The following is a 21,614-nucleotide window of genomic DNA, read 5'->3' on the forward strand; positions in this document are numbered from 1 at the left end:
AGCTAAAACTGTTGGTTGGCAGCTAGACAGAGGTCTGTGTGCTATTCGGAAGGCTAGGTATTCAGTCGGACACCTTTGGATTAATTTGCCATTATTCCCACCCCAGAGGATTCCCCATTGTAGGAAAAGGTGGTTAGAATAGCTGTCTCCATCAGGAGTACTGTTAACACACACACACACACACACACACAGGCACACACAGACACACACACACACCGCTAGAACACCAGCAGGATTAACAATAGAGGATATTGCTTCGCTTCAGGTTAATGACTCAGTCATTTTAGTCATTGAAAGAGGTAGCAATTATTGCCCTCTTTTTAATCATTTTAAACCCTTCATCAACTGATTTTGTATTAATGCTTGAACCTGCTTGTCGTTTTCCAGACATATTCCATGTGTTTCTGTCTGACAACACCTTTTTAATCACGTGATCTTTCCGAAGGGTATTTGAATTCATTACATTTATCCTCCATGATTCGGATCATTGCTTATTCATGCGTGCACTTCCAAGGTACTGTATTACCCATAGCTTGAGCTGTTTGCCTGCGTATTAATTTGTTGTTTTAATGATGGTAGCTAAGTAGGAGTTTACCTTTGGAAGTCCCTAGGGATTACTCCAGGTAAATTACTCCAAATGGTGTTGTTTATGCTCTTCACTAGGAAAGCAACGCATGGGAATTAAACTCGCTGAAGTTGAACTACTGTATAGGGGAATAACAGTAACTGACAAACTAATGCATCTAGCGATGTGGTTACATGAAAACCAAACTTACTGTAATGTTGATCAAGTTAGGTCCTTTTCATATTGTTCAAAACATTTATTGAAAGGGGTCAAAAACAAACAATGCAGTCACACACACATACCAATGTCCATATTATTTAAATATTACAATAGTTGGCCTGTCTACTTCTAACCCATTCACTATAAATCCATCATATACTGTAAGTACCTGGGAAAAGTAATTGAACCCCTTCCAAAACAAAGAAAGCAACAATATGTCTGGAAAAAAAACATACACTCAAATAAACATCTAAAACACTCAGCTATGTTCCATCAACACCTAATATATGCCTTTCAGTCCCCCATGAAAGGACTGTGTGAACTCGTCTTGGCCTACAACAGGTTCCCCTACAGTCAACTGAATGGGCCTTTATGGAGGAAACATCGTTTGAGGATGGTTGAGAGAGATCTAGAGATCAAGAGGTGTGCATGTGTGTGTGTGTGTGTGTGTGCTTACCTTTCAGACTGAGACATACCATAGAAGTACAGTACAGCGGTTAACACAAGAGACATCACTCACAGCTATGGTTGATAAAGCAGTATTTTAATGACAAAAGCAAAGTCATATCAGTGTCAGGCAATGATTTTTAAAAATCTCTCTCCCCTCTTATGTGTATGTTGTTTTCCTTAAGATGTAAGTCAGACGTAGTGTGTGTGTGTGTGTCCGGGTCTGTGTGTTCTTGCACATGCCTGCGTTGCATGTGTATGTGCGCACTTGGCAATGTGTATCCCTCAAAGGCAGAATACCGCTCCCCACGTTGGCCCTTGAGTGCATTGGAAACGTAGATACACACACATACAGTGGGCCTCTCCATGATGTCTCACTGTAAGTACCCCTGCCATCAGGCCCTCTGTGGCACTGTTTTAATTGAGCCCAGGACGCTGAGAGGTCATTGATTCTTCATGTTTGGGAATGCTCGCCACTCGGAATCTGCATGCCATCTTTCTTATGGAAATCAACATGATTCGGGAAGAATGGAAGGGAACAACGGCGAGAAGGACTACCTCCTTGTCTTTCATTTCACAAACAGCCCTTGTCTTTTGAGGTTTTCTTTGCGGTGTGGATCGCCTTGCCCCTTGTTGGCAACTGATGTTTTCTCGCAAAAGCAGAGTTGTTTTGTGGATTAGCTTTCTGTGTTGGTTCTAGCGTTGTTGTTTTTTTCTTCTTTTTCTTTAGGCTCTTTACTTTGAGCCAAGCTGCCAAAAGAAAACACAAAAAAATCTGTTTTTTTAGATGTTTGCTTTAAACTACTTCAGGGGGAAGCATCTGAGTGTCAAAGGAACAAGACCAAAATGTTCCCAGTCACTTTTCATCCCGCCAAGTTCAAAGCCCCCCAAAGAAGTGGTGGGATGGTCTTCAGAGATAGATGGGAGGGGTTGAGGGTAGCTGAATGATGGGACTAAAAACAAACAAAAGATAGCTAATGTAAAATATACTGTGTCCGTAAAATGTATATAGTATGTGCAAACTGGAAGTATCTTCCGAGTGGCGCAGTGGTCTAAGGCACTGCATCACAGTGCTAGCTGTACCACTAGAGATCCTGGTTCAAATTGTAGCCGGCCATGACCGGGAGACCCATGGGGCGGTGCGCAATTGGCCCAGTGTTGTCCAGGGTAGGGGAGGGAATGGCCGGCAGGGATGTAGCTCAGTTGATAGAGTAGAAGCCTAGTTATTGTTATCCATTAGTTTACTCCAATTAGGGAGGGGTGGTAGGGTTAGGGGAAAATAATAACGGAAAACATATACATATATATATTCATTCGTGGTCAAAAGTTTTGAGAATGACACAAGTATTGGTCTTCAAAACGATTGCTGCTTCAGTGTTTTTAGATATTTTTGTCAGATATTACTATGGTATACTGAAGTATAATTACAAGCATTCCATACGTGTCAAAGGCTTGTATTGACAATTCCATGAAGTTTATGCAAAGAGTCAATATTTGCAGTGTTGACCCTTCTTTTTCAAGACCTCTGCAATCCGCCAAGGCATGCTGTCAATTAACTTCTGGGCCACATCCTGACTGATGGCAGCCCATTCTTGCATAATCAATGCTTGGAGTTTGTCAGCCTTTGTGGGTTTTTGTTTGTCCACCCGCTTCTTGAGGATTGACCACAAGTTCTCAATGGGATTAAGGTCTGGGGAGTTTCCTGGCCATGGACCCAACATTTTGATGTTTTGTTCCCCGAGCCACTTAGTTATCACTTTTGCCTTATGGCAAGGTGCTCCATCATGCTGGAAAAGGCATTGTTTGTCACCAAACTGTTCTTGGATGGTTGGGAGAAGTTGCTCTCTGAGGATGTGTTGGTACCATTCTTTATTCATGGTTGTGATCTTAGGCAACATTGTGAGTGAGCCCACTCCCTTGGCTGAGAAGCAACCCCACACATGAATGGTCTCAGTGTGAGAATGTGATTTGAAGGAGTCAGGCGCAGGAGGGTAAATCACTGAATTAAGAGTTTATTCCGTAGGACACAGTTAGGCTGGATAGCGTCAACAAAATACAGGCACACGGGGAACAATATCCCCGGAAATACAAGGTACGGGTAGCTCAACCGAGCTCAACTCACAAGTAACAATCACCCACTAGGACAAGGGGGGCAGAGGGAACTCTTATATGTGTACTAATGAGGGGATATGAACCAGGTATGTGTAATTGACAAGACAAGACAAATGGAATGATGAGATATGGAGCGGCAGTGGCCGATGACGACGAACGCCGAAGCCTGCCCGAACAAGGAGGGGAGGCAGCTTCGGAGGAAGTCGTGACAGTACCCCCCCTCTTGACGCGCAGCTCCAGCAGCACGCCGACCCCGGCCTCGGGTATGGCCTGGAGTACGCGGAGCAGGGCGAGCCGGATGGCGACGGTGGAAGTCCCGCAACAGGGAGGGATCGAGGATATTCCTCGCCGTGACAACACAGCACCGTTCCTCCTGACCGTACGAGGGGTTAATACAGTAATCGGGGGGGAAGTAATAACCTATATGTGACCTTGTTGATTCTCCTCAGGACTTTAAATGGCCCCACAAACCGCGGGCTCAGCTTCCGGCAGGGCAGGCAGAGGGGCAGATTCCGGGTCGAGAGCCAGACCCGATCACCCGGTATGAAAACCGGGACCTCACTGTGGTGGCGGTCAGTGTTGGCCTTCTGATGACGCACGGCGTGTTGGAGGTGGACGTGGGCAGCGTCCCACGTCTCCTCCGTGCACCGAAACCAGTCATCCACCGCAGGAGCCTCGGTCTGGCTCTGGTGCCATGGTGCCAGAACCGATTGGTAACCTAGAACACACTGGAAAGGTGTTAGGTTAGTGGAGGAGTGCCGGAGAGAGTTCTGGGCATATTCGGCCCATGGCAAGAACACCGACCACTCCCCCGGCCAGTCCTGGCAGTAGGACCGCATGAACCTACCCAAATCCTGATTTACCCATTCCACCTGCCCATTAGACTCGGGGTGGAACCCAGAGGTCAGGCTGTCCGAGACCCCCAGACATTCCATGAACGCCTTCCAGACCTTGGATGTGAACTGGGGACCTCGGTCAGACACTATGTCCTCTGGTACCCCGTAGTGCTGTAAGACGTGTGTAAACAGGGCCTCCGCAGTTTACAAGGCCGTGTGGAGACCGGGCCGATGGAAGGAGGCGGCAGGCCTTGACAAAGCGATCCACAACGACCAGGTGTGTTGTTACCTTGGGAGAGGGGAAGATCAGTCAGGAAATCAACACTTAGATGAGACCATGGTCATTGTGGAATTGGTAAAGGTTGTAACTTACCCGCTGGGAGGTGCCTAGGTGCCTTACTCTAGGCGCACACCGAGCAGGAGGCCAAGTTAGGCCACCAGTACTTTCCGGTCAGGCAGCGCACTGTACGACCGATACCTTGGTGACCAGAGGAGGGTGACGTGTGTGCCCAGTAGATCAGATGATCACGGATAAGAGCAGGCATGTACCGCAGCCCAGCTTGACACTGAGGTGGAGATGGATCTGTGCGTAATGCCTGCTCTATATCCGCGTCCATCGCCCATACTACCGGCGCCACAATGCAGGAAGCCGGGAGTATGTGGGTGTTGTCTTTGGGCCTCTCCTCTGTGTCATACAGCCGTGACAATGCGTATGCTTTCATGTTCTTCGTACCCGGGATGTATGACAGTGTAAAATCGAACCGGGTGAAGAATAGGGCCCACCTGGCCTGGCGAGGATTCAGCCTCCTCGCTGGCTGGAGTACTCCGGGTTACGGTGGTCCGTACAGACGAGGAAAGGGTGTTTCGCCCCTTTGAGCCAATGCCTCCACATAATCAAAGCTCAGACAACAGCCAACAGCTCCCGATCACCAACGTCGTAGTTCTGCTCCGCTGGGCTGAGCTTCTTAGAGAAGAATGCACAGGGGCGGAGCTTGGGTGGCGTGCCCGAGTGTTGAGATAGGACAGCGCCTATCCCTACCTCGGATGCATCCACCTCCACTACGAATGGTAGTGATGGATCGGGGTGGACCAGTACCGGGGCTGAGGTGAACAGACCCCTCAGATTCCTGAAGGCCACGTCAGCCTCAGCAGACCAGCGGAGCCGGGACGGCCCACCCTTCAACAGAGATGTAATGGGTGCTGCGACCTTGCCAAAGCCCCGGATAAACCTCCGATTGTAGTTGGCAAAGCCCAGAAAGCGCTGCACCTCCTTAACCGTGGTGAGGGTCGGCCAATTACGCACGGCTGAAACGCGATCCCCCTCCATCTCCACCCCTGAGGTGGTAATGTGGTATCGGAGGAAGAAGACCGACTGCTGGAAAAACATACACTTCTCTGCCTTGGCATAAAGGTCATTCTCCAACAGTCAGACCAGCTCTTTGCGAACCAGGGACACATGCTCGGCGCGCGTAGCGGAATACACCAGAATGTCATGTAGACCACTACAGCGCGACCAAGCATGTCCCGAAACACCTCTTTCACAAAGGACTAAAGACGGATGGAGCATTCATCAAACTGTAGGGCATCACCAGGTATTCATAATGCCCGTGGTTGTGCTGAATGCTGTCTTCCACTCATCCCCCTCCCGAACACGCACCAGGGTGTACGCACTCCTGAGATCTAATTTGGTGAAGAAGCGCATTGACTCGATTACTGACGGAATGAGGGGGAGAGGATAACTAAACCTGATCGTCTCCTTGTTCAGTGGTCGATAATCAATGCAATGGCGCAGACCGCCGTCTTTCTTCTTCACAAAGAAGAAACTCGAGGAGGGGGTGAAGTGGAGGGACCTACAGTGGGGGAAAAAATTATTTAGTCGGCCACCAATTGTGCAAGTTCTCCCACTTAAAAAGATGAGAGAGGCCTGTAATTTTCATCATAGGTACACGTCAACTATGACAGACAAAATGAGAAAAACAATTCCAGAAAATCACATTGTAGGATTTTTATTGAATTCATTTACAAATTATGGTGGAAAATAAGTATTTGGTCAATAACAAAAGTTTCTCAATACTTTGTTATATACCCTTTGTTGGCAATGACACAGGTCAAACGTTTTCTGTAAGTCTTCACAAGGTTTTCACACACTGTTGCTGGTATTTTGGCCCATTCATCCATGCAGATCTCCTCTAGACCAGTGATGTTTTGGGGCTGTCGCTGTGCAACACAGACTTTCAACTCCCTCCAAAGATTTTCTATGGGGTTGAGATCTGGAGACTGGCTAGGCCACTCCAGGACTTTGAAATGCTTCTTCCGAAGCCACTCCTTCGTTGCCCGGGCGGTGTGTTTGGGATCATTGTCATGCTGAAAGACCCAGCCACATTTCATCTTCAATGCCCTTGCTGATGGAAGGAGGTTTTCACTCAAAATCTCACAATACATGGCCCCATTCATTCTTTCCTTTACACGGATCAGTCGTCCTGGTCCCTTTGCAGAAAAACAGCCCCAAAGCATGATGTTTCCACCCCCATGCTTCACAGTAGGTATGGTGTTCTTTGGATGCAACTCAGCATTATTTGTCCTCCAAACACGACGAGTTGAGTTTTTACCAAAATATTTTGGTTTCATCTGACCATATGACATTCTCCCAATCCTCTTCTGGATCATCCAAATGCACTCTAGCAAACTTCAGATGGGCCTGGACATGTACTGGCTTAAGCAGGGGGACACGTCTGGCACTGCAGGATTTGAGTCCCTGGCGGCATAGTGTGTTACTGATGTTAGGCTTTGTTACTTTGGTCCCAGCTCTCTGCAGGTCATTCACTAGGTCCCCCCGTGTGGTTCTGGGATTTTTGCTCACCGTTCTTGTGATCATTTTGACCCCACGGGGTGAGATCTTGCGTGGATCCCCAGATCGAGGGAGATTATCAGTGGTCTTGTATGTCTTCCATTTCCTAATAATTGCTCCCACAGTTGATTTCTTCAAACCAAGCTGCTTATCTATTGCAGATTCAGTCTTCCCAGCCTGGTGCAGGTCTACAACTTTGTTTCTGGTGTCCTTTGACAGCTCTTTGGTCTTCGCCATAGTGGAGTTTGGAGTGTGACTGTTTGAGGTTGTGGACAGGTGTATTTTATACTGATAACAAGTTCAAACAGGTGCCATTAATACAGGTAACGAGTGGAGGACAGAGGAGCCTCTTAAAGAAGAAGTTACAGGTCTGTGAGAGCCAGAAATCTTGCTTGTTTGTAGGTGACCAAATACTTATTTTCCACCATAATTTGCAAATAAATTCATAAAAAATCCTACAATGTGATTTTCTGGATTTTTTTTCTTCTCAATTTGTCTGTCATAGTTGACATGTACCTATGATGAAAATTACAGGCCTCTCTCATCTTTTTAAGTGGGAGAATTTGCACAATTGGTGGCTGACTAAATACTTTTTTTCCCAACTGTATATACCCCTGGCGCAGGGACTCAGTGACATATGTTTCCATACCCGCCGTTTCAGCCTGCGACAGGGGGTACACATGACTCCTGGGAGGTACAGCGTCTACCCAGAGGTTTATCGCGCAATCCCCCGCCCGATGAGGTGGTAACTTGGTAGCCTGCGTCTTTGAAAATGCGTGCGCCAAATCGAGGTATTCGGGGGGAATGCGCACGGTGGAGGTACTGTCTGGACTTTCCACCGTGGTTGCACCAACGGAAACACCTAGACACCTACCCTGACACTCTCGCGATCACCCCGTGAGAACCCTCTGCGGTGGGGTTGTGGAGTGCTAACCAAGGGATACCTAATAACACACAGAAAGCAGGGGACTCAATAAATAAAAAAGTGATCTGCTCACAATGACTCTCCTGGGTAATCATGGTGACTGGTGCAGTAACTTCCTGAACAAACCCGGACCCTAATGGTCGACTATCAAGTGCTCTGATGGGGAGTGGAATGGATAGGGGAACCAATGAAATACCTAGACGGCGTGAGAATGCCCTGTCCATAAAGTTCCCAGCTGCGCCTGAATCGACTAGCGCCTTACACTGGGGAACTACCATGTGATCGGGAAAGTAGATGGGTAGGGTACAGTGCAAAGCAGAGGGCTCTGAACGAGTGTGGATGTTCGATACCTGGGGTGATGCGAGAGTGCCCTGCCTGTCGCCTCCAGACCCAAAAGAGCATTGACTACTCTGTGTGGTGTACTGTTGCTGTCGTCCTCTGCTCTCTCGGATGGTGGCTCCACCCAGCTCCATCAGCTCGGGATCCGAGTAGGCCGGGGTGGGAACGAGCAGACCCCTTCCAGGATGTCCTCTGGCTGCCAGCAGGTTGTTAAAATGGATGGCCATGTCCACCAGTTGCGTGAAAGACAACATGGTGTCCCGGCAAGCTAGCTCCCGTCGGACGTCCTCCCGCAGATGGCACCGGAAATGGTCGATAAGGGCCCGCTAGTTCCACCCGGACCCAGCTGCCAGAGTCAAAAACTACAAAGCGAAGTCCTGCGTGGTCCCCGTCCCCTGCCTCAGGTGGACCAGCCGCTCGCCCGCCTCTTGACCCTCGGGCGGGTGATCGAAGACCGCCCGAAAGAGGCGAGCAAACTCCCCGTAGTTCTCCAATGCGGCTCCTCCTTCGTTCCACACAGCGCTGGCCCACTCCAGGGCTTTCCCCGAGATGCAGGAGACGAGGGCGGACACCTTCTCCTGCTCCGATGGGGCCGGCCTGATGCTGGAGAAATAGAGCTCCAGTTGGAGGAGGAATCCTTGGCAGAGCGCCGCTGTCCCGTCGAACTCCCGCTGTCGGGATATCTGGATCCCTCCGGGTGCTGGGGTATGGGTGGCTGGATCTGGTTGGCCAGCTGGTCTCGACAGATCGGTTCCTCTCCTCTCCAGGCGTTGGACGACCTGAAGAATCCGATCCATCGCTTCCCCCAAGCTGGCCAGCATTGTGGAATGCTCCTGGACCCGTGCCACGACTCCAGGCATGCGCTCCTCTCCCGCTGACTCCATAGTGTCGGGTGGGTGATTCTGTGAGAATGTGATTTGAAGGAGTCAGGCGCAGGAGGGTAAATCACTGAATAAAGAGTTTATTCCGTAGGACACAGTTACGCTGGATAGCGTCAACAAAATACAGGCACACAGGGAATAATATCCCCGGAAATACAAGGTACGGGTAGCTCAACCGAGTTACACTCAACTCACAAGTAACAATGACCCACAAGGAGAAGGGGGGCAGAGGGAACACTTATACATGTACTACTGAGGGGATATGAACCAGGTGTGTGTAATTGACAAGACAAGACAAATGGAATGATGAGATATGGAGCGGCAGTGGCTAGTAGGCCGGTGATGACGAATGCCGAAGCCTGCCCGAACAAGGAGGGGAGGCAGCTTCAGAGGAAGTCGTGACACTCAGGATGCTTTACTGTTGGCATGACACAGGACTGATGGTAGCGCTCACCTTGTCTTCTCCGGACAAGCTTTCTTCCGGATGCCCCAAACAATTGGAAAGGGGATTCATCAGAGAAAATGACTTTACCCCAGTCCTCAGCAGTCCAATGCCTGTACCTTTTGCAGAATATTAGTCTGTCCCTGATGTTTTTCCTGGAGAGAAGTGGCTTCCTCGCTGCCCTTATTGACACCAGCCCATCCTCCAAAAGTCTTTGCCTCACTGTGCGTGCAGATGCACTCACACCTGCCTGCTGCCATTCCTGAGCAAGCTCTGCACTGGTGGTGCCCCGAACCCGCAGCTGAATCAACTTTAGGAGATGGTCCTGGCGCTTGCTGGACTTTCTTGGGTGCCCTGAAGCCTTCTTCACAACAATTGAACCTCTCTCCTTGAAGTTCTTGATGATCCGATAAATGGTTGATTTAGGTGCAATCTTACTAGCAGCAATATCCTTGCCTGTGAAGCCCTTTTTGTGCAAAGCAATGATGATGGCACGTGTTTCCTTGCAGGTAACCATGGTTAACAGAGGAAGAACAATGATTTCAAGCACCACCCTCCTTTTAAAGCTTCCAGTCTGTTATTCTAACTCAATCAGCATGACAGAGTGATCTCCAGCCTTGTCCTCATCAACACTCTCACCTGTATTAACGAGAGAATCACTGACATGATGTCAGCTGGTCCTTTTGTGGCAGGGCTGAAATGCAGTGGAAATGTTTTTTTGGGGAAGTAAGTTCATTTTCATGGCAAAGAGGGACTTTGCAATTAATTGCAATTCATCTGATCACTCTTCATAACATTCTGGAGTATATGCAAATTGCCATCATAACAACTGAGGCAGCAGACTTGTGAAAATTAATATTTGTGTCATTCTCAAAACTTTTGACCATGACTGTACACACTACCGTTCAAAAGTTTGGGGTCACTTAGAAATGTCCTTGTTTTCCATGAAAACATACACAAAATGAGTTTGAAAAGGAAATATAGGAAAATGAATAGGAAATGTAGTCATTGACAAGGTTAGAAATACTGATTTTTAATTGAAATAATAATTGTGTGCTTCAAACTTTGCTTTCGTCAAAGAATCCTCCATTTAGCACAATTATAGCCTTGTAGACCTTTGGCATTCTAGTTGTCAATTTGTTGAGGTAATCTGAAGAGATTTGACCCCATGCTTCCTGAAGCACCTCCCACAAGTTGGATTGGCTTGATGGGCACTTCTTACGTACCATACAGTCAAGCTGCTCCCACAACAGCTCAATAGGGTTGAGATCCGGTGACGGTGCTGGCCGCTCCATTATAGACAGAATACAAGCTGACTGCTTCTTCCCTAAATAGTTATTGCATAGTTTGGAGCTGTGCTTTGGGTCATTGTCCTGTTGTAGGAGGAAATTGGCTCCAATCAAGCACCGTCCACAGGGTATGGCATGGCGTTGCAAAATGGAGTGATAGCCTTCCTTCGTCAAGATCCCTTTTACCCTGTACAAATCTCCCACTTTACCAGCACCAAAGCACCCCCAGACCATCACATTGCCTCCACCATACTTGACAGATGGCATCAAGCACTCCTCCAGCATCTTTTCATTTGGTCTGTGTCTCACAAATGTTCTTATTTGTGTTCCGAACACCTCAAACTTCAATTCGTCTGTCCATAACACTTTTTTCCGATCTTCCTCTGTCAAGTGTCTGTGTTCTTTTGCCCACAATAATCTTTTCTTTTTATTGGCCAGTCTGAGATATGGCTTTTTCTTTGCAAATCTGCCTAGAAGGTCAGCATCCCGGAGTCGCCTCTTCACTGTTGATGTTGAGACTGGTGTTTTGCGGGTACTATTTAATGAAGCTGCCAGTTGAGGACCTGTGAGGTTTCTCAAACTAGACACTCTAATGTATTTGCCCTCTTGCTCAGATGTGCACCGAGGCCTCCCACTCCTCTTTATATTTTGGTTAGAGACAGTTTGCGCTGTTCTATGAAGGGAGTAGTAAACAGCGTTGTACAAGATCTTCAGTTTCTTGGCAATTTCTTGCAAGGAATAGCCTTAATTTCTCAGAACAAGAATAGACTGACGAGTTTCAGAAGAAAGTTATTTGTTTCTGGCCATTTTGATCCTGTAATCGAACCCACAATTGCTGATGCTCCAGATACTCAATTAGTCTGAAGAAGGTCAGTTTTATTGCTTCTTTATTCAGCACAACAGTTTTCAGATGTGGTAACATAATTGCAAAAGGGTTTTCTAATCATCAATTAGCCTTTTAAAATGATAAACTTGGATTATCAAACACAATGTGCCATTAGAACACAGTACTGACGGTTGCTGATAATGGGCCTCTGTACGCATATGTAGATATTCCATTAAAAATCAGCCATTTCCAGCTACAATAGCCATTTACAACATTAACAATGTCTACACTGTATTGCTGATCAATTTGATGTTATTTTAATGGACAAAAAAAAAACTGGAACATTTCTAAGTGACCCCAAACTTTTGAACGGTAGTATATATATATATATATATATATATATATATATATATATATATATATATATATATATATATATATATATAAATAATATATTTCTTTATAGAAGCTAAATTAAAGCTGGTGGTAGTGCAGAGAGGAGGGTGCTTGTGGTTTGGAACACATACCTAACTTTGACCTTCTGTGTGTGTTCATGTTCTTTGAAAGTTAGACCTTTTCATTACACTGTACCATCTAAAGGCACAGCGGAGTGCTAGCTTACACTATTCCCCATCGTATTTTTTTACAAGGCATTCCTTACATTTCTGGCCGACTAATGTCTCCACTTTGACCAATTAGAGCACTATTGCAGAGCCGAAATGGAATAACATTTGTTAGAAATCTGATCTTGTAATGGGGTAACATGGCCAATGCAGATCACAGAACAGAGCTGAAATTAAATCAAAATGTCCTGTTGTTGTAAGAGTTAAAAGTCAGACTTGCTTGTTCAGTGGTCCAGACTATCCTAGGTCCTATACACTGTACAGTAATTAGCCTGTAGCCATTTGTCACACTGTAGTTCTGAGGATACTTGTTTTGTTATTAGCGTGTTTTAACAAGTCATTTGGGTAATGGCTTCCAATGATTGCCTTATTTTTGCAGATGTTTGTCCCAAATGGCACCCTATTCCTATAAAGAATAGGGTGCCATTTGGGATGCAGACTAAGATTATGCATTACGTGTAAGTAGTGAGCCCTATTTCCATAACCTTTTATTCAACTACAGAATAATTAATGCGTATTTTATGGCTGTGTTAACGTTTGGCTTTGAACTACTGTTATCATCATTACCATTTTATTACAGTTATGGTATCTATTATTAACATGTGTTGTTAAACATTTACGCCTCAAAATATACTGTAGGGAAGGACCGGGTTCAACTCATCCCGCAAAAATGATTAGAGTAGTGTAGTGTAGTGTCGTTTGATAATAATAATTGTATGTTGTTATTTTAGCATTCCATGGCTTGCCAGTATCAGTGATCTGTAGGTTATACCAGCATATCCACCCACCTCGGTATGAGAGAAAGAATATTTCAGCAAATCTTAATTCAATCAAATCTACAATGCAGTATTTGCAGTTTTAAGCCCTATTCGGACAGGATTTGTTTTCCTGGGGGAGGTCGGGTAATGTAATTATGTGCACGAGGACAAAACACCATATCTGTAATTTTAGTCCTGTCCGAATCTGCCATGTCAGTAATTTGTACATGGCAGGAGAGTAACAATTCCAGATAGAATAACTGATAATACTAGTCCTGTGCGAATTGACATCCCTGTGTTTAGAGAAAAAATTCTGAGTTTGACAGGTGTTGCTCGCGGTTTCAGCAAGAAAACAATAACTGATTTGATAAATTGTTGTGCATAGCCTATATATGAAGGGCCTACATGTGTCAAGTTTCACAGTGAACACTTTTGTTTATACGTTTTGTGCGAATGAATTGAACATCGGCAAATGCATCAGTAAAAAATATTGCGCCTTTTAATGCAACCCTTGCTGTTAATAGATCACAAAGCAGCATACAACTGTGCTAAATGTTTGGGCATTTACTGTATCCCAACATAAAATAATGATTATGACCACACTTCCTAAATTAAAAAATGTTGGCGACACTATACCAAAGATGGTTTGTTATGGTTTAGAAACTTGGGAACCAGGCACGAGTTCTCAGTGTAGCCATGTTATCACCTGGACTTGTGGAAATATCTTCATGCCTAGAAAGAAATAACTCTGGAATAATGGACTTCTGGGGTAATAATTACATAACCAACGTTCTCTAGTAATACTAGTCACGTGTGAATAGGGCTTTTCAGTTACATTTAGATAAAGCTTTTTCTTATGGTCAAACAAAAACCTTAACATTGTAGAAGGTTATGACTGAAACCAGCCCTTATTGGTTACCTTTATGTCAAATTAACCAACTAACCAATCAATATCATCCAATCCAGATGAACCAATCAACCATGGATTCCATTAACCAATCACCTTTCTCCCCTGTTGTAGGTTTGGAACTGCCCTTCATGATGATGCCCCACCCCCTGATCCCGTGCAGCTTGCCCCCTGCTTCTGTCACCATGGCAATGAGCCAGATGAACCACCTCAGCACCATCGCCAACATGGCCGCCGTCGCACAGCAACAGAGCCTGCCCTGCAGAATGGTCACCTCAGTCATCAAGGTAAGCTGTGTATAATAAACATAAAACTAAACTATAAAGTATTAAATTATATGACAGTGTTTCCCAATCCTGATCCTTGGGGCCCATAACTTTGATACTGCTAGGGCAAAAATAAAATATGCACCCATTTGGGTCCCCAGGACCAGGATTGGGAAACACTGTTATATTCCAACATGGCCGATGTGGCACAGCAACAGAGCCTGCCCTGCAGAATGGTCACCTCAGTAATCAAGGTAAACCGCTAGAATGGACTTCATTTACTAAACTGTATATTAAACATATTACAACATGGCTGCCGTGACACAGCAACAGAGCATGCCCTGCAGAATAGTCACAACAGTCATCGAGATAAACTGGCAGAATGGACACGCACTGTGTATAACTAACATACAGCTCTGGACATTTAAAGTTACTTATCCTGAACTTTTGACTGTGATGACAGATAGGGAAGAACTATGGAAATGTCTGTTGATTACACAGCATCTACTTTCATGGACCTCAGTTGTCGCTGGTGAGCTTTGACCTTGTCACTGATGTCCCTCTGTCATTGACAGGAGCGTGTCCCAGACAGTCCCTCCCCCGCCCCCTCCTTAGAGGACGGCAGGAGGCCCGGCAGTCACCCGTCGTCCCACCGCAGCAGCAGTGTCTCCAGCTCGCCGGCCCACACAGAGAGCTCCTCAGACAGGATACGTACGTCCCCCTATTCCCTCCCCATGCAACGAGTCAGACTGGCTAACTGCGTGTTCAGTTCCGCAAGTAAACAAACCGACCCCGCTAACCCACTAACCCAATTTTGTTGTTGTTGTTGTTGTTGTTGTTGTTGTTGTACTGAACCGATAAATCAATTGATTTTAGAGTTGGGATTTTGTAGTGCTCTTCAATCCTAGTCCTAGGTACTCACTGGGTGTGTAAGTTTTTGTTTCAGCCCAACAGCAGTAACACACCTGATTCAGCTAATCAAGTGCTAGATGATTCATTTGATGATTAATACACTTGATCAGTTGAGTCAGGTATATTAGTGCTGGGCTGGAACAAACCTTGCACACTATAGGGTCCTTACGACCAGGATTGAAAAACACTTATTCTGAGTCATCCACGTGTTCAAAATTTGCTAGCTAGCTGTTCATTTCCAAAAACAGGGCATAGACAGGTCAACTCGAACAGACAAAGACATCTTCTAGCTCACCTGTACTACTCTCTCTCTCCTCTCCAGCCATACATCAGAATGGTCTTTCTATGAACCAAATGAACCAAGCTCTGCTGGGCCTCTCCCCTAGCATTCTGCCTGGGCCTAAAGAAGGTGACCTGGCCCACGACATGAGCCACGAAGCAAAGAGGATGCACATTCACAAAGGTAAGACGTGTCCTATTGAAAAACCTATATGCACATTGACCTACAGTGCCGTCGGAAAGTATCCAGACCCCTTTACTTTTCTCACACTTAGTTACGTTATAGCTTTATTCTAAAATTGATTAAATGTTTTTGTCCCTCATCAATCTACACACAATACCCCATATTGACAAAGCAAAAATAGGTTTCTATACATTTTTGCTAATGTATTAAACATTTTTAAAAGGAAATATCACATTTACATAAGTATTCAGACCCTTAACTCAGTTCTTTGTTGAAGCACCTTTGGCAGCGATTACAGCATCGAGTCTTCTTGGGTATGACGCTACAAGCTTGGCACACCTGTATTTGGGGAGTTTCTTCCATTCTTCTCTGCAGATCCTCTCAAGCTCTGTCAGGTGGGATGGGGAGCGTTGCTGCACAGCTATTTTCAGGTCTCTCCAGAGATGTTTGATCGGGTTCAAGTCCGGGCTCTGGCTGGGCCACTCAAGGACATTCAGAGTCCCGATGCCACTCCTGCATTCTCTTGGCTGTGTGCATGGGGGCGTTGTCCTGTTGGAAGGTGAAGCTTCGCACAAGTCTGAGGTCCTGAGCGCTCTGGAGCAGGTTTTCATCAAGGATCTCTCTGTACTTTGCTCTGTTCAACTTTCCCTCAATCCTGACTAGTCTCCCAGTCCCTGCCACTGAAAAACATCTCCACAGCATGATGCTGCCACCACCATGCTTCACTGTAGGGATGGTGCCAGGTTTCCTCCAAACGTGACACTTGGCATTCAGGCCAAAGAGTTCAATTTTGGTTTCATCAGACCAGAGAATCTTGTTTCTCATGGTCTGAGAGTCTTTAGGTTCCTTTTGGCAAACTCCAATTGGGCTGTCATGCGCCTTTTACTGAGGAGTGGCTTCCACTCTACCATAAAGGCCTGATTGGTGGAGTGCTGCAGAGATGGTTGTCCTTCTGGAAGGTTCTCCCATCTCCACAGTGGAACTCTAGAGCTCTGTCAGAGTGACCATCAGGTTCTAAGTCACCTCCCCATATCTGTGCCTCGACACAATCCTGTCTCGGAGCTCTACGGACAATTCCTTCGACCTCATGGCTTGGTTTTTTGCTCTGACATGCACTGTCAACTGTGGGACCTTATATAGACAGGTGTGTGCCTTTCCAAATTATGTCCAATCATTTGAATTTACCACAAGTCGATTCCAATGAAGTTGTAGAAGCAGGATGCACCTGAGTTCAATTTCGAGTCTCATAGCAAAGGGTCTGAATACTTATGTAAATAAGGTATTTCTGTTTTTTCAGTTTAATACATTTGCAAAAACTTCTAAAAAATTGTTTTTGCTTTGTCATTATGGGTTATTGTGTGTAGATTGCTGAGGATTTTAAATTTTTTAAAATCAATTTTAGAATAAGACTGTAACGTAACAAAATGTGGAAGAAGTCAAGGGGTCTGAATACTTTCCGAAGGCACTGAATGCACATTGACAAAGGTATGTGTCCTATTTTCATACATATACAGTGCCTTCAGAAAGTATTCATACCCCTTGACTTATTCCACATGTTGTTGTGATACAGCCTGAATTCAAAATTGTTACATATATATCACCCGTCTACACGCAATACCCCATAATGACAAAGTGAAAACATGTTTTTAGACATTTTAGCAAATGTATTGTATTTAAAATGAAATACAGAAATATCTCATTTACATAAATATGCACACCCCTGAGATAATACATGTTAGAATCACCTTTGGCAGCGATTACAGCTGTGTGTATTTCTGGGTAAGTCTCTAAGAGCTTTGCACACCTGGATTGTACAATATTTGCCCATTATTCTTTTCAAAATTATTCAAGCTTTGTAAAATTGGTTGTTGATCATTGCTAGCCAACCATTTTCAAGTCTTGCCATAGATTTTCCTGCAGGTTTGTCACTCAGGAATATTCATTGTATTCTTAGTAAGCAACTCCAGTGTAGATTTGGCCTTGTGTTTTAGGTTGTTGTCCTGCTGAAAGGCAAATTAATCTCCCAGTTTCTGAGAGCAGTTTGAACCAGGTTGTCCTCGAGGATTTTGCCTGTGTTTAGCTCCATTCTGATTATTTTGGATTTTGCCTGTGTTTAGCTCCATTCTGATTATTTTGTATCCTGAATAACTCCCCAGTCCTTAATGATTACATGCATACCCATAACATGATACAGCCACAACTATGCTTGAAAATATGGAGAGTGATACTCAGTAATGTGTTGAAATGGATTTGCTCCAAACATAACACTTTGTATTCAGGACAAAAAGTGAATTGCTTGGCCACATTCTTTGTAGGATTACCTCTGTCAATCAGGTTAGTATTGTGTAGTAACTACAATGTTGTTGATCCATTCTCAGTTTTCTCCTATCACAGCCATTAAACTCTGTAACTGTTTTAAAGTCACCATTGGTGTGATGCGTGTGATAGAAGGAGTCAGGCACAGGAGAGTAATATGTATCCAAAGAGTTTATTCCGTCGATAAACAGTTGCGCAAGCATGCGACAACAAAACTCAGGCACAGGGGAAATATCTACCCTGGCAACAAGGTAAGGGTAGCTCAACCGAGCTACACACAGCTTACTACAAACAATCACCCACACAGACAAGGAAGCAGAGGGAACACTTATACAATGCCTAATTGGGGATAAGGACCAGGTGTGTGTGATGAATTAGACAAGACAAATGGAGTGATGATAAATGGATCGGCAGCAGCTAGTAAGCCGGTGACGACGAACGCCGAAACCTGCCCGAACAAGGAGGGGAGGCAGCCTCGGCGGAAGTCGTGACAATTGGCCTCATGGTGAAATCCCTGAGCTGTTTCCTTCCTCTCCGGCAACTGAGTAAGGAAGGACGCCTGTATCTTTGTAGTGGCTGGGTGTATTGATACACCATCCAAAGTGTAATTAATAATTTCACCATGCTCAAAGGGATATTCAATGTCTGCTTTTTTATTACAAATCTACCAATATATGCCCTTCTTTGCGAGGCATTGGAAAACCTCCCTGCTCTTTGTGGTTGAATCTGTGTTTGAAATTCACTACTCAACTGAGGGACCTTACAGATAATTGTATGTGTGGAGTACAGAGATGAGGTAGTCATTCAAAAATCATGTTAAACAATATTATTGCACACAGAGTGAGTCCATGCAACGTATAATGTGACTTGTTAAGCACATTTTTACTCCTGAACATGTTTAGGCTTGCCATAACAAAGGGGTTGAATACTTATTGACTCAAAATATTTCAGCTTTCCATTTTTTTTATTAATTGAAAAAAAAAATGAAAAACATCATTCCACTTTGACATTATGTTGTATTGTGTGTAGGCCAGTGACAAAGAAATCTCAATTTAATCAATTTTAAATTCAGGCTGTAACACAACAACATGTGGAAAAAGTCAAGGGGTGTGAATACTTTCTGAAGGCACTGTACCTTACAACGTATCGTATTTACATTCCATATGTGTATGTATGTTCCATACGTGGTTTAGTTTGGTTATGACAACCGCAACGCAACCATGTGTTGAATATAGAAGAATGTGTATGTTTACATATGTCAATAGAATTGTAAATGATTTTAACTGATAACAAAAAAAGATTCCTTGTTGTTCACTTGTGGTTTAATTGTAACAAATACCAGAAAGAGAGCGGTAAGTCATCTTAGTAAATACTAGGTGAAAATGTACCTTTATTTATGATAAGTAGTCTACTAAATGCTTATATATGTCTCTATACTGTAGATTAATTCCACTACCATTCCCCTCTATTGAGCAATATTTCGGAAAAAAAAATCAAAAATCAAATAATAATAATCAAACAGGGAGCAGATAAAAGTATATAATCCTGTGACTTAAATATACAATTATGCTAATATTTTATTTAGTATTCTATGATGATTTAGAGCTGTGCTGGGGTTGGGTTTGTGTGGAGTCGGGTGGGGTGGAGGTGGGTGGTTGGTAAAGAAAACAAAACCACAGTGGAAATCATTTGGCTGTGTGTTCCCTTTTGGTTAGCGGCTAACAATTAGCCCAAAGTGGAGATCAGCTGTAGTCCTTCCGCTCACAATGGGAAGTAGTGAATAGTAATAATTAGTGTGATCATGCTCTTAATTCATAGGTCAAACTCCACGGCTGTGTGTGTGTGTGTGTCTATATGTTTGAGTGTGTATGTGTGTGTGTGTGTGGGCGGGGTGAGTGAGTGCATGTGTGTGTCTACATGTGTGTGTTACAGTGTGCAGAGCTGCGACCATCGGGGGACATAGTGTAATAACCGTGAATATAAACAAATATGATCTTCCGCTACCCCCATCTACACTCTCCGTACTACTCTGCTCAGTGCTCACCTCAACACTCTCAACCAGTCTTTACATAAACAGAGACATAACACCTCAACCTCAGCCTATTAGCACCATGCTGTTCTACCATATACACATTACAGATTTGTTAACAATTCAGACCTGTGATGTCCTATGATTTGTGGTAGAGAGAGAGAGAAGGGGGGTGGGGGGGATTGAAAACCAGACAATCCATTTTTGTGACACACCCACAAACAAACACGGCCACATTATTATTGAGATTGTAAATTCCAAAAATGTCACCGGTGTTGATTAGGATTCCGGGCTCTCCAACGCAGTTGCACCAGAGGTCTCGGTTCTACAGAAAAACATTTTTATAAAATAACCCATTAATGCAGAGGAGTGCAACTAAATTAGTTACCAATTTGCTGAGCATGAATTAATGAAGAGAGCTTCTCGCGGCTCCCACAGTTGTAATTTTCATAATAACCCTGGACCTTTATTTGGCAGGTTGTTTAGTTTTTTCGTTTGAAGGTTTTCATTAGTCTAATGAGGAGTGTGCAAGGGCGAGCAGTCAGCACAATTTACATGAGGAAGCTATCATAATAAATGAGGCAATTTGAATAACACACACAGGTTTATGCGGTGAGATAAGAGAGATTGTAGTCGGTCGGCAGATCCAGCGCTGGTAACCAATACATTAGAACCCAACTAATAACCAAAGTAATCCCAATAAAAGCTTTAAGTGAATGGAATAAAATGAATGATAGATATATTGAACAGTAATGATATTATACATGATGCCTTAGATTAATAATATAAATGTGTTCCATTGTTAAAGAGCGAGGGAAGAGGAGGAAGGGAGGGAGAGGGGGAGTCTTCGATTTGCAGCTTTGTTTATGGCAAGCTTTTTAATTAGGCTTGTTCATCGGATCAGTTTGTTTAGACAAATGAGATAACATTCCAATGGTTTAATGATATCTCTCCACTTGTTTGATCTTTATGGTCTTGGTAGAGCATTAAATTAATCTCATGCATTACACTCACAGAGAGAGAACAGAGGAGGGGACTGTAGGATGCAGTGTCCTGCTGCTGTCTCCATATATGAGGGTTAATAATATATGCTAGTGTCGGCTATCGAAGACAACGTACACAGTTACTGACACTGTAACGCAACCAATCATTTGTCGCTATAAAGATCTCTCATCAGAAAGTATCTGCAATCGAAGACAGATACTGCACTGACAGAAACTATCTCTCAGCTCTTTTCCACATCCTCTTTGTTGACAAAGGACAAAGACCGCTTGTTGTCATTGAAAACGCTTTATTACTTCAAATCCAGTCCATCCTCGTTCTAGCTCACAACCAGATGGTATAGTTTTTGGACATCTTTTCAACTTTTTTAACTCAATTATTGTTTGCAAGTAACGCTCGGTTGCAAATAGGATTTGATGATTTGATGATGCTTCATATAAAAATTGAAACGGCAAAAGTAGAAAGGCCAGCTATTTATCTCATATCAAGCTAATTGAATCGCTTCACAAAGGGAAGTCTGTGGTGATCACTTTCGACAAGCCCGCGTCTCGTGAAACAGCAGGTAGTTGACAAACAAGGGAGGATATAAAAGATACGGAAGCCTTTGGT

At 44.4% G+C, this 21,614-nt stretch overlaps 1 protein-coding gene across 1 annotated transcript in view; it reads left to right on the top strand.

The window, feature by feature from the left end:
• LOC311143383 (dachshund homolog 1-like) overlaps nt 1-21,614 on the top strand; it is a gene marked incomplete at its 5' end in the record, with an annotated part of 259,085 nt that overhangs the window by 190,533 nt on the left and 46,938 nt on the right. The window contains 4 exons of the mRNA XM_084179218.1: nt 14,132-14,304; nt 14,445-14,537; nt 14,859-15,060; nt 15,518-15,658. Of these exons, the coding sequence (XP_084035344.1) occupies nt 14,132-14,304; nt 14,445-14,537; nt 14,859-15,060; nt 15,518-15,658 (609 nt within the window). The remainder of the gene's footprint in view (nt 1-14,131; nt 14,305-14,444; nt 14,538-14,858; nt 15,061-15,517; nt 15,659-21,614) is intronic.

This window comes from Coregonus lavaretus (assembly GCF_964263955.1).
Source record: "Coregonus lavaretus genome assembly, chromosome: 16".
NCBI lineage: Eukaryota > Metazoa > Chordata > Actinopteri > Salmoniformes > Salmonidae > Coregonus > Coregonus lavaretus.